Source organism: Pan troglodytes, chromosome 9, assembly GCF_028858775.2.
Source record: "Pan troglodytes isolate AG18354 chromosome 9, NHGRI_mPanTro3-v2.0_pri, whole genome shotgun sequence".
NCBI lineage: Eukaryota > Metazoa > Chordata > Mammalia > Primates > Hominidae > Pan > Pan troglodytes.
Genome location: NC_072407.2, coordinates 38,108,684 through 38,120,876, shown reverse-complemented (window position 1 = coordinate 38,120,876; position 12,193 = coordinate 38,108,684). Strand labels below are relative to the sequence as shown.

Sequence of the window (12,193 nt, the reverse complement as noted above, 5' to 3'; positions counted from 1 at the left end):
CAACACATCCAACTCAATGTATACTGAGTACCTATGATAAACATGCTAAATCAGTTAAAAGTATGAAAATACAAAGATAAATAGAAGAGGGCTCCTAACTAAATAAGCTTATCACCTAAAAGTAAAAAAAAAAAAAAAAAAAAAAGGGAAAGAAAAAAAAATGAACGTAAGTCACAGTATGTAAGTGACTTTACCCTAAAGCAAAAGCATCCATTGGCAAACATTATAGGAGAAGGACAAGTGCAGAGGAAGGTAGAGGAACCACCAGGTATGACTGGGGGGCTCAGGAAAAGTTTCACGGAGGAGGCAGGCCCTGAGAAACAGGATTTCAATAGGTGATATCGGGGAGGTGGAAGTGGCATTCCAAGCAGAGGAGACAGCATGAGCAAAGAAAAGGAGGGAGGTTAGTCACAGCATAAAGCAACCAGAGCTGGAGACAGGCTTTCAGAGTCAGATCGGAGATGAGCACATTTGGAAATTAGAAGAGGCTCAAGGACAGAATCGCACAAGCCAGCTAGGTTTAGAGTAAGGAGACAAGATCCAGAGAAAGAGAAGAGCTCCGGAAGGTGGTCTGAGTAAAGACACTGAAGCCAAAAAAGGAGACTATTTCTTAGGTGATGCCATGGTGGTTATCTGGCAAGGAACAGCACTACCCACCCCATCCAAACTTCTCCAAACACAAAGTTGTAGGTAGAACTTCCAACTTTCTATTATGCTATGACCAACCCCACCCTCCTCTGGCCAGGGGTGGGCATTTTTCCACCAGAATTTTGGGAAAAAGTCTGATTTCCACATGGCTGGGCCTGAAACAAGGAAAACGCAAGTGTTGTTTCTGCTAGGGGGACAACAGAAAACAGAAAGCTGGTCTGCAGTGAGAAAGTTGGTCTGCATAGAGCAGATACACTGAGATGACAAATTGAGCTGGGAGCATTAGTACTGTGACTCTAGATCACCCGTGAGCAGAGCTGAAATCTTATCCCCTTGGATTCCAGGAAATATCCCATATACCTCAATGAAATCCCTTTGTGCCAAATTGTATTTGTGTTGAAAGTATGTTATCTATGACTAAAAGTCTTGACTACCACAGCTTCAAATAGCCAACTGTCAAATACAGCAGTGAACTGGTAGAAGAAGAGGCAGAGCTCTGAAAAGGAGGAGAAAGAGAGAAAAGTTGACGCATTAGGCATCAAGCTGCTGGGGATGTCTAACTGCACAATTTGATCACAATTATAGAAGCAGAAACCAGACTGCAAAAGTGGCTACTAAGTGCAAAAGATTTCTGTTTTAAGGTATATGGCAATAAAAATGGGGGGAAATGCTAACCTGAGAGAGAAATCTGGGTATGTAAGTAATCAGCTTTTGATAATAGAAAAATCTGAGCATGTTTACAGGAAGGAGAAAGTTTCCAAAGGGTATGGGGTGGCCAGCAGAGGAAAGACAATACAGGTCCTGAAAGAGGTGAGGGAGGAGACACAGGGTACATAAAGGGGTTTTCCTTGGACATGGGATGAGGCATATCCCCCCTCCATGAAAGAAGGGGAGAAAAAGAGAGAGAGTGAAAAGTGGAATGAATTTGAGGTAGGAAAGACAGTTTGAAGGAACTTGCAATGAGATGGGCTTAATCAGCCTAGAAAAGCAGGAAGGAAAACCATATGCAGAAGGCAAGGCATTGGATTGGTGACTTAAAAAGCATGAAAATGATTTGAAACTTATTTTCAGAAATGAAGAAAGGATATCAGCTCCATTTGTCCTCAGAGATAGCACCTCCACTAAAGACCCTTAAAAAATATGTGAAGGAATCATTTCCTGGCATTTAACTAATGAGCAGGAATTGTAAGTTGGATAAAACACATGAAGAGCCCAGCTTACCTGCTAAACCCCAGCTCTTTCTTATAACACCACAGCACTGAAGGCCGAGCCTTCACAGTTGCTTTGGATAACATGTGATGAAGTATTACCACCTGCCAAACAAAAAAGTCACAGAATTTCAGGCACAAAAGAGACTTTAGAGACTGCCAGGCTTAAGACCTCATTTGACGGATGTGTAAACTAAATTGAGGGCCAGGGAAGGGAAGTGCCCAAGGTCCCAAGGCGAGCAATGACCAGGTTTGGACTAGAAGCCAGGTCACATACAGTTCACTTTGTGGTCAACCCACCACCCCAGGCTTCAAAAGGTATTAGCTTGTCTGCGAATCAATCTAAATACAGAGAATTCACCACTTCCAGGAAATAAAGAAAGGTTCCCACTAGGCATCTTACCAGCCAAAGAGATCTTAATGCCATTATGTCCTGAAACAGCAGAGTGCTTAAATATGCTGATTCTTTGGACAAGATAAAAAGTAATTCAGGAAGCATTTACCAGGCCATACCTGATCTTTTCCTCGATCCCCAACTACAACAAAGAGAGATCTTTGCCGCTCAGCTACTCCATTTTCAATGAGAATCCGGATTCGGTTATCCACCTTTTTCCGATGCATGGTGAAAAATTATTACTAAAAGAGAAAGAAAGACAACTGGCCATGCGCACTAGATTGTCTAAGGAACATTAGCTGGCTGCCTCTTGTGGGGCCTGGGACTGTGCTAGGCATATCTATAAATATTGTCTTACTTAACCCTCTACGAGCTCCACAGGAAGACATCAGCCTCTAGTTTTAAACTCAGGAAACCTTAGGCTTGGGAGGTGAGAAAACCTTCCCTCAGCCTGGAAAGCCTGTAATTCACCTCTATTAAATATTTTTTAAAAGCCAGAAACTTGTATATTCAAAAAAGTAGAAGAATGACTAAAATACATAAGGAGATATCCAAATATCCAAAGCATTTTGTTTGTTTTTGAGACGGAGTCTCACTCTGTCGCCAGGCTGGAGTGCAATGGCATGATCTCGGCTCACTGCAACCTCTGCTTCCTGGGTTCAAGCAATCCTCCTGCCTCAACCTCCCAGGTAGCTGGGACTACAGGCGCATATGTTGGCCAGGATGGTCTCGATCTCTTGACCTCGCAATCTGCCCACCTCAGCCTCCCAAAGGGCTGGGATTACAGGTGTGAGCCACCACGCTGGGCCAAGCATTTTTAACAACTAAGGATATGGATATAGATGCTTATGACAGGATCATGACAGAATAAAGTATGATAACATTTCTTATGCATACACATAACAGAGGGAAAAATAAAAAAGACTGGAAGGAAATACCAAAGTATAAAGCAGCTACTTCTGGATGGTGGGACTTTTATTTTGTTCTTTTGTTTTTGTGGAATCTTAAAAAATTCACGTGTTACTAATAAAGTCAGGGAAATCAATAACCATCAATGAATAATTCCATGATGTAATGTGTCCAACTGTTTCCTCATTTTAGGGAAAACGATATTGAAGCCTTTGTACAGACAGACCTCAAAAGTTCTCGCCGGGAGTGGTGGTTCATGCCTGTAAGCCCAGCACTTTGGGAGGCCGAGGCGGGTGGATCACCTGAGGTCAGAAAGTCGAGAGTATGGCGAAACCCCGTCTCTACTAAAAATACAAAACTTAGCCGGGAGTGGTGGTGGAGCTGCAGGAGAGGCTGAGGCAAGAGAATCACTTGAATCCGGTAGGCGGAAGTTGCAGTGAGCCGAGATGGTGTGCCATTGCACTCCAGCCTAGGCGACAGAGTGAGACTCCGTCTCAAAAAAAAAAAAAAAAAGGTTCTGTGATTACCTACAGTAAAATACTGCATCATCCCAATAAATACATCAAAAAAAAAATCAGAAATATCACTGTAAAAGTAACATGCTACTTAGATGTAAAAGTGACATGCTACTTAGAAACTCTGGTACCTACTACATTATAAACATAAAGCTCATTTACTGAAACTTACCATACCTTAACTGTCCCTTCTAACCTTCCAATCCAAACAGATTTTAGCATATGTCTTACTATAAAACACTAAGTCACTGTCAAGGACCCCAATTTATACGTAAAGGAGAAAGTATAAAGAATTCAAATATCCCGAGGCAGAAAATCGACAGACAGAATTCACACTCAAGTCTTCCTGACTCCAAAGCCTGAGCTCTTCCTAGTTCGCCAATCTTCCCAACTTGTAAACCTTGTGTTGCCGGCCACATAAAGATCCCGCAAAAATCAATCAACAACTAATTAATGGGGGCTGCCTTTTGCTCTAGCTACTGTGGGAGCCCCAGAAGTAGTACCACAAGGCCCTTGACTTCAAGCTTGCATTCTTCTTGAAGAAGGTATTTAAGAGAATGAGATGAGGAACAAGAACACAGGTAAAATTAGATGTAAAAAAAAAAAAAAAAAAAAAAAAAATAGCTATACTGAGGGACCGGTCAGATGAAGGAAGGGCTGAGATTACTATGGGCTGAAGCTGTCATGGAAGGCCTGGATGGGGAAGGCCTTGAAGGAGATGATTATTTTTCGCTCACTCATTCGTCTATCTACACATAACATCTATGTGGCAGGCACCATTTTAGGTGCATTGGCAAACAAAACCAAGTCCTGAATGTGACTGCTGAATAAAGAGTATAAAGGAATGTGCACAGTGAAGGATTTAAGAACGTGGAAGGATCTGGAATCAGATTACCCTAAGTATAATGCCCAGACCTGCAGCCAGGCACTGCGGGCAAGCTCCACGGAAAGCAACTGTTGTCACCCACCCATTCACCCCGACTCCCCAGTTACAGGCACTTAGAGGGTGGGTATCGAGCCACGCAAATCCCCGAGGACGCTCGAGAAGCACGCGCCGAGAGCGGCTGCGTATTGGAGAGGTGATTCTGTTATCTTGGTGCGCCCCAAAAGAGGGGTGGAGGACAGTCGGCGTAGGCCAGGTATCCGTCCGGATGCAGAGCCTTCATCCTGAGGCCGGTCCCCTCTCGGCCCAGGAAGGACACAGACACCGATCTTGGCATCCATACCCGGCCCTCCCGCGTTGGGTACCTGCGCCCCGAGCCCGGGGGATCCCAGCCAGTGGAGAAGGGGAAGCACGTGGGAGCACGGAACAACTCCGAAAGAGAAGGCACAGCTGACTGCCCCTAGCGTATGCCTGGTGTCCGGGTCACGTAGCAAGCCTGGCTCCGCGGCACGCGTCCCTCTCAGGAACTGGTAGACAGCGCGTGCGCAAGCGCATTAAAGTCGCAGAGATGGCGAGCGAGAAGGGACCTTCCTCAAGGCTGTCGCTGAGTAATGACGTAAGCCACCAGAAGCGGAGCTGAGGCCTAGATGTCCACTGCGGTTGCGCATTTTAGTCCCACTGCTCGCGGTAGCTGGGTGTTGGCTGCGGTTTGCCTCTTCACTCTTCATATCCCAGCTAAAGTACCTCGGCTAAGAAGGGCAAAATAGATGTCCGCACCCCAGGGCCTGCCCACGTAGGTCCAGGGTTTTCAGCGTCAGCCGGGTTACGCGAGACGCGACGGATCCAACGATTTGTGTTCAATTTAACCGATCCCTGTTAAATTGAGGAAACTCGGCCAACAGACCTATTTTATTGGTTTCGCTTGGCCCTCCACCCCCACAGTACTGATCTTACAGATGGGAATCCTGTAATCTACCCATGACTGCGGCCGCTGTACTTTGCAGGCTCCCATTAGGCCTGTATATGGTCGTCAAATGAAATTACTCCCCCTGGGCTTCCAGTGAACTCCAAGAACATGACTACAGGGACAACCTATACATAGTGTTGCATTCTTGACTTTCGGGCAGATCGCTGAACTTCAAAAAACATTATCAACTGCTTGATGTTTCCTCCTGGATACCGCAAATGTCTGAATCCAAACCCCTTCCCCAGATACACTTTTAATTTTAATGTCATCAGCAGCACTACCCATTTAATCCAACATCCATCATGAAATTATTTTTTAGTTCATTCAGCAAAATGCGAATATGCCCAGGCACTATTCTGCTCACAAGGGATAGTGTCCAAAATGTTCCTGCCCCTCGTGGTTAATTCTAGGTTAAGTTTTAAATGCTATTAAGCAAAAGTATCAAGTGAGTAAAGTGACTAAGGGTACTATTTTAGAAACGAACACTGAAGGCCTCTGACGGGGAGACACTGGATGGAACAAGGACCTGAAATTTAGAAAGAATGAGCCCTGAAAATATGAGTGAAAAACTTCCCCATGCCAAAGATGTACATACAAAAGCTCCAAGATGGGGGAGTCCTGGCAAAGCAGTCAGTGTGGCCAAAGCAGTGGGCAAGTGAAGGACCAGATTTAGAATTTAATTCTAGTCATGATGAGAAACCACTAGAGTTTGTGGGGGACAGGGAAATGAGAAAATCTGCTTTGCCCTCTTAAAAGGCTTCCTGTTATGCAAAAACTAAATCACAGGAAGGCAAAGGTAGAAAAAGGAGAACAATTATAAGCTATTGTAGTCACCTGTGCTAGGATGGTAGTTGTGGTAGTAGTTAGAAGTATTAGATAACTCTGGATATTCAAGTTAGAACCACGTGGACTCACTTAAGGATTAGATGCAGGTTATAAAAGTACATTGAAGATGGCACCCAAAACATTTGCTCTGAGCAACTGGATGAATGAACAACTGGTGTTGGGTAATCAAGGAGTTGACTTGGAATATTGAGAAATTCATATCAAGATGTTGAATATGAGTTTTGAGAGGTTTGGGACCTAGAAATATTCAGGACTAAAATGCTGATCATATTCAAAATCATGGGATTGGATCAGATCACCCAGGGAAGAACACAGCTAGAGATGAAGTCTGACATCCAAGACCTGGAGAAATCAGCAAAGGATACTGAGTAGTGACCAGTGAGATAGGGAATCCATAGAATCCATTCACTACCACCACCCCATCCGCACCTTAAGTTGGAATCCATTTCTCACATGGGCCACTCCAACAAGCCTCCTTACCATCTCTTGGTCCATATATGTTGTTCATTGCATTCAATGTTCTTTAAATGGTAACTTTATTAAGTGAGCCACCAACCCCACCCCAAACAATACAGCCTTTTTTTTTTTTTTTTTGAGACGAAGTCTCGCTCTGTCGCCCAGGCTGGAATGCAGTGGCGCGATCTCTGCTCACTGCAACCTTCACTTCCCGGGTTCAAGCGATTCTTCTGCCTCAGCCTCCCAAACAGCTGAGACTACAGGCGCATGCCACGACGCCTGGCTACTTTTTTATTTTTAATAGAGACGGGATTTCTCCATATTGGCCAGGCTGGTCTCAAACTCCTGACCTCGTGATCCACCCGCCTCGGCCTCCCAAAGTGCTGGGATTACAGGCACGAGCCACCACACCCGGCCCAACACACAGCTTTAAAACCTTCAATAGTTTGCAACTGTTCTTAAGAGACAAAACATGGGATGCAACTACTATGCCGTCCCTAGTAGCCTTTACCTGTTTCTCTAACCTGTAACTCTGCTAGTCCTTTCTCTTTCCACTTGATCCTGGTAACTTTCTCAGTCACTGGTGATCAGATGTTTAGGTATGTTCTTCTCTCCCTTTCTTTGACTAGTCTGCTACTCCTCATCCTTCAAATCTAGCTCAATTACCCTTTCAGTTAAGTCTCCCCTGATCATTTTAACTAGGGTATACAGTCATGGCTTTAATATCTGCCATCAACCACATTGCTCCATCATGGCATTTGCTACACTTTGGTGTCATCAGTCTTTAATTAGACAGTTCAATGAAAGCAGAAACCACAGTAATTTTTGTCACCACTAAATGCCTAGTGCTTGGCATGATGCTGGGCAAAGGATACCCTAATTTGCTGAATAAAGCCTTAGTTTAGTTGCTTAATACAGTGTGTCTCCCTATTAAACACAGTACTTAAAATTGGTATTTCCAAATAAGCATTAATACACAAATGCCTTTGCTAGATGATCAGGAACAAACTGCTGATCTTCCACTGCCTCTACTCAAAACAGCTGTACTGCTTATGTAACTGGATTAGGCTTCAGAACAGCTTGTTAAAAGTAGGATATTAGTAGCAGAGGCTGAGAAGTGTATTAGAAGACGAGGCTATCAGATTGCTTTTATAAACCTTTTCCTCTCTTCACACCAGTAGCACTTCACTTACAGCTTTTGCTGGATGGTTTTTAACAACTTAAGCAGACTGCGTTCAAGGACAGTGAGAAAACCAGACTTTCATATAATTTAATCTAGTGTAATTTTAAACATTCACTAGTCTTTTGCAGTATTTTTGTAGGATTCAAAATGGAAAAAGGTATGAAGATGAGCCTTAACAATTTACTTTCGTTTTCCTGAGGGGTCTTCCTCCCCGTTAACTCCATAAAAAGGACAAGATCAAGGGCAATACTGATTCTGTGAAATCTAACTTATAATCAACTAAAATTTAGAATGCTTAAAAACAACCCAAGTGGAATGCAGATTCAGGAGCTTAAACATAAAATGAAGGGTTTGAATTCGGCACTTATCTGCATTCCACTTCCTCTAGTTATATTACGGAAAATATAATGAACAAATGTCCTAAAACACTTAGGAAGCTGACTGCTCAACTAGTTGTTAACTGATCACCTCAGTTAATGAACCTTCTGAGAATAAGTACACATTCTATGTCTCCTTTAAGTGGAAAAGTCTCCCACGTAAGAGCTGCATATAAAAGGAGACAAAAGAACTGTAGAAGCTAACTGATTAGAAATACTTAAAGGATATTTGTTTTAATATCAAGGTACAATGATTGAAAAAAACTTTTCCATATTTTTTAGGAATTATTAGGATCTGGAAATAAAACTGCCCTAATCAAGGTAATCAATGACATTCTACCTTTTTAAGTTTAAAAAAGAAGTTTCATATCCACATGAGATGATTTATATTATGCATATACAAAAGTATTTTGTATGTGAGCTTGCTACACCAAGAGGCTACAGTGACATGTGTGACAATCATTTCCTTGAAACTCTGCTAAAATATGCATTTGACCAAACAAAAGGCCTTCTGCAGCTAGGACAAGCAATCACATATTATACAGAATGCTTAGAACCAAGATTCAGATCTTAATGAGACTTACTGAAAAGTTCTCTGCCCCATAATGAGGCACCCCTTTAAAAATATGGTCTGAGTAGAGACATAAAAGATATACATTTAAACTGTGATGGTAAAATAACCAAAAAAAGAAAAATTATAGTTCAAAAAAAGGAACAATTCTTTGAAAAAACATACATAGAAACAGTCAAACTATGAACACCTTTACACATTCACAACATCTGCACTAATGCATAGAAGTTCAAAACCTAGAAGGCATTTCTCCCCCATCCCTTCTCTGAAACTGATTCAGAGGTCACTGTGTGAAGAACTTACTTCAGTCCTGATTGTAAATGTCATGAAATTATTTTCTACACAGATAGCAAATTTAGTTTTATATAGGACTGCAAGCATACCCCAGTAAACCACAAATATTTTATCCATTCCCCTAAGATACAGGTAACATATGGTTGTGGTACATCCCAGGCAGATGTCATTTAAAGCACGCAAGGGGAGGTGCTAGCAAAAAAATACTCATTTGCCAAAGTAACAGGTTAACCCTTCCAATATGATGTACCACAACCACACATGAGAAAAGTCAAGAACTTATTTTATTTTATTTTAAAATAAACATTGAAGATCCCCCATTTCCCACCACCCTACAAAACTTTTGAATGTGGAATGTTCAACAGCCTATCCATTTTGGTAGGTTACAAAACCAGCAAAAACTCCAGTTGTCTAATGATGAATGTTTGAGAATAGTTTTGTTTTTAAATAGCTGAGCACCTACTGGAAGAATTCCTGGGCTAAATGCTGAAAATAAAACTTAATTTCTGCACAGAAAATACCATTAACTTAGTAGCCTTTGCTTAAAGGTGGGATTAATTCTCCATGAAGTCAGAATGAGACAATAAGCAGCATTAAGTTCATAGGCACACAGAACTAGTGCTCAAACTGCTAGCACAAATTCCAACAGAGTACATAAGGCTAAGTCACTACTCAAGTGTCCATTTCCATCAAATTTAGAGACTCTCCCTATGCATCTAAGGGAAGGAATTATCACTTTGAATATAAATGCCTCCAGGAGAAACGGAGAATTCAGTTAAGGTTAAATTAGACAAAAGATAATAAGTGCAAGTACTAGAGAAATGTTGCTGGAGATAAACCATAAAATTTGTGACACTAACGTGGCATGGGGTGAATCACATAAGCTGCTAGCTGTTGAACACCAGTGTTTCAAGATACAACTTTTATAAACATGTTTTATTTGTTTTGCTTATACCATCAGAACTGAAACTACTGTCTGTGATTTCCCTGAAACAGGGAAATCAATCTAAAACACATACTGGTGCCTTTCAAAAGATAGCAATTGAAAAGGGTGGTAGCAGCAGGCATTTGGTATCTTTTCCTTTTAAAAAAAAGCTTTCAAGCTGAAGGAAAAACATGTGACCAAGAGTGTTATGATTATCCACTAGAGATTTTCATCAGTACCTGTACCAATTTAGGTGACAATACAGCAAAATCCAAGGATTAGTGACAGACAATGTACATGTCATAAGGAATGATAGATAGTACCAATCCTTACAAAAGTCATTGTCTCAAAGAAACTGTTAAGTGTTCAAAAAGGTATCTAAATATTTCACATTAAGTACAGAAGCGGCCATCTGGATTACATCCCGTATTTGTTGCATATTTTTCAAAAAGTGCCAATCAAAGCCTAATTTTGCATCTTGGCTTTGTCTTATACAGTATCAGCTGTTAAAAAGCATTTTACATGTGTTTTTAACCACAGTTGTTTGGCCAGATGAACAGTGCTGTGTCAAAGCTGGTAGCCAGCCTTATATGTGTGATTAGGACCCATGCATAATTTGGTATGCATCTGAACGTTCAGTGCTCCAATTTAACTGGAAAAGCTGTGAAATGCAGTTGTTCTGCCAAACCACACTCCACTCCTTTCATCTTCCTTTCTAGGGAAATAATTTAGTTTGTCAGTTATCATTGAATAACTCGAGGGCTGATTTGTAGGTTTTATCCAATGTCATAAAAGTCAATCTTGCCTTTTTCAAGCCACTTCAAATAACTATGGAGATTATTATCACCCTGTAAAGTATATTGTTTTACTCCTAAGCAAGGGTGAGGAATCTGAGTATCATGTGCAAGGCTCAAGATGACGCTTAGGACAGAACATGCAGAGTAAAAATAGTTTCCTTCCATATCCAGGTAATAGAAAGCTGACAATTGTAGTCCTGTCTTTATGGGATGAAAACAGTCCCTTTACAATAAGTTTCCTGAAAGGGAGAACAAATAGATAATAACTCTTCTGGTAACATATTATGGTACACTGGCCAGTGTGTTTTTGGCGATTAAACATAATCCTGTGAATCAGATTAATTCACTTGCTGAGTGTTCATTTGCGGCATCCCTCTGTTGGGTCTTGGGGGCCCTCCACGACCTAGAAGACAAAAATGGCATTTGATTTTTCTTTCAAATATTATTTGTTTTGCCTTCAAGCAGATTTTCATCTGAAGTCAAGAAGCATGTGGGCAGCCTGTCACCACATTATTAGGCTTAAGAGGTCAATTCTTCAGTGTTCAAGTTTCCCCTGTCCTGGAAGTTGTCATGCGCAAATTTGCTCATGTTCTCTTAGCTAAAAGAAGAGTAAAGCTAATGGAGTATTCCACCAGTACTCATTCATTCATTCATTCAACAAGTATTTATTGAGTGCCTACTATGTGCCAGGCACCATCATCAAGCGTTGGGAATAGATACAGCAGAGAAGACAGACAAGGTACCTGCTCTCATGGAGCTTACATTCTAGTGTACACTCTAGCTTACATTTCAGTAGTAAGTAACATCATACTATCAAAATTAATAAAAGCACCAGAATGAAAACAGACCTTATTACCTAAACTGTTAAAAAGAAACTACATAACATTCAAAACTGTATAATGACTTTTAACAGATAAAATAACTTTTTACATGCTGTTAAAACAGATTTTTAGCTATCAGTTAACTCAACTTTCATCGAATATGCTACAAGGTGGGAAAGAACATAACCCACATTCACATGCAAATATCCTTTGATACTTCTAGTCAAGTCAGTAATTCCCAAGTGATCCATTAATTTTTAGAAAAATGTACCTTTTTCCTGGCCAGTTTCTACTAGTATTCAAATCAAAGTACGTTGTAATTCCTCCTTAACACACATTTTATACATGTTATGGCCAATAGAGGAAACCTGTTTGATGTTTAACCTCCCTCAAATCAGA

The 12,193-nt window shown here is 41.2% G+C and overlaps 2 protein-coding genes across 4 annotated transcripts in view; both read right to left on the bottom strand.

Moving 5' to 3' along the window:
• Window positions 1-5,471, bottom strand: part of NAT10 (N-acetyltransferase 10) — a 42,030-nt gene extending 36,559 nt beyond the window's left edge. The window contains exons 1-3 of one of the 3 annotated variants that reach the window (XM_016920657.4): window positions 4,923-5,471; window positions 2,370-2,492; window positions 1,870-1,961 (exon numbers count right to left, since the gene is read on the bottom strand). In XM_016920657.4, the coding sequence (XP_016776146.1) occupies window positions 1,870-1,961; window positions 2,370-2,477 (200 nt within the window). In that variant the 5' untranslated portion in view covers window positions 2,478-2,492; window positions 4,923-5,471. Of the gene's footprint in view, window positions 1-1,869; window positions 1,962-2,369; window positions 2,493-3,385; window positions 4,291-4,642 lie in introns of those variants that run through there. The other 2 variants (XM_016920658.4, XM_016920659.4) reach the window with 2 other exon arrangements.
• A 4,046-nt stretch (window positions 5,472-9,517) lies between these two features.
• Window positions 9,518-12,193, bottom strand: part of CAPRIN1 (cell cycle associated protein 1) — a 51,922-nt gene continuing 49,246 nt past the window's right edge. Inside the window, exon 19 of the mRNA XM_016920660.4 lies at window positions 9,518-11,376. Coding sequence (XP_016776149.1) covers window positions 11,312-11,376 — 65 coding nt within the window. The 3' untranslated portion in view covers window positions 9,518-11,311. The remainder of the gene's footprint in view (window positions 11,377-12,193) is intronic.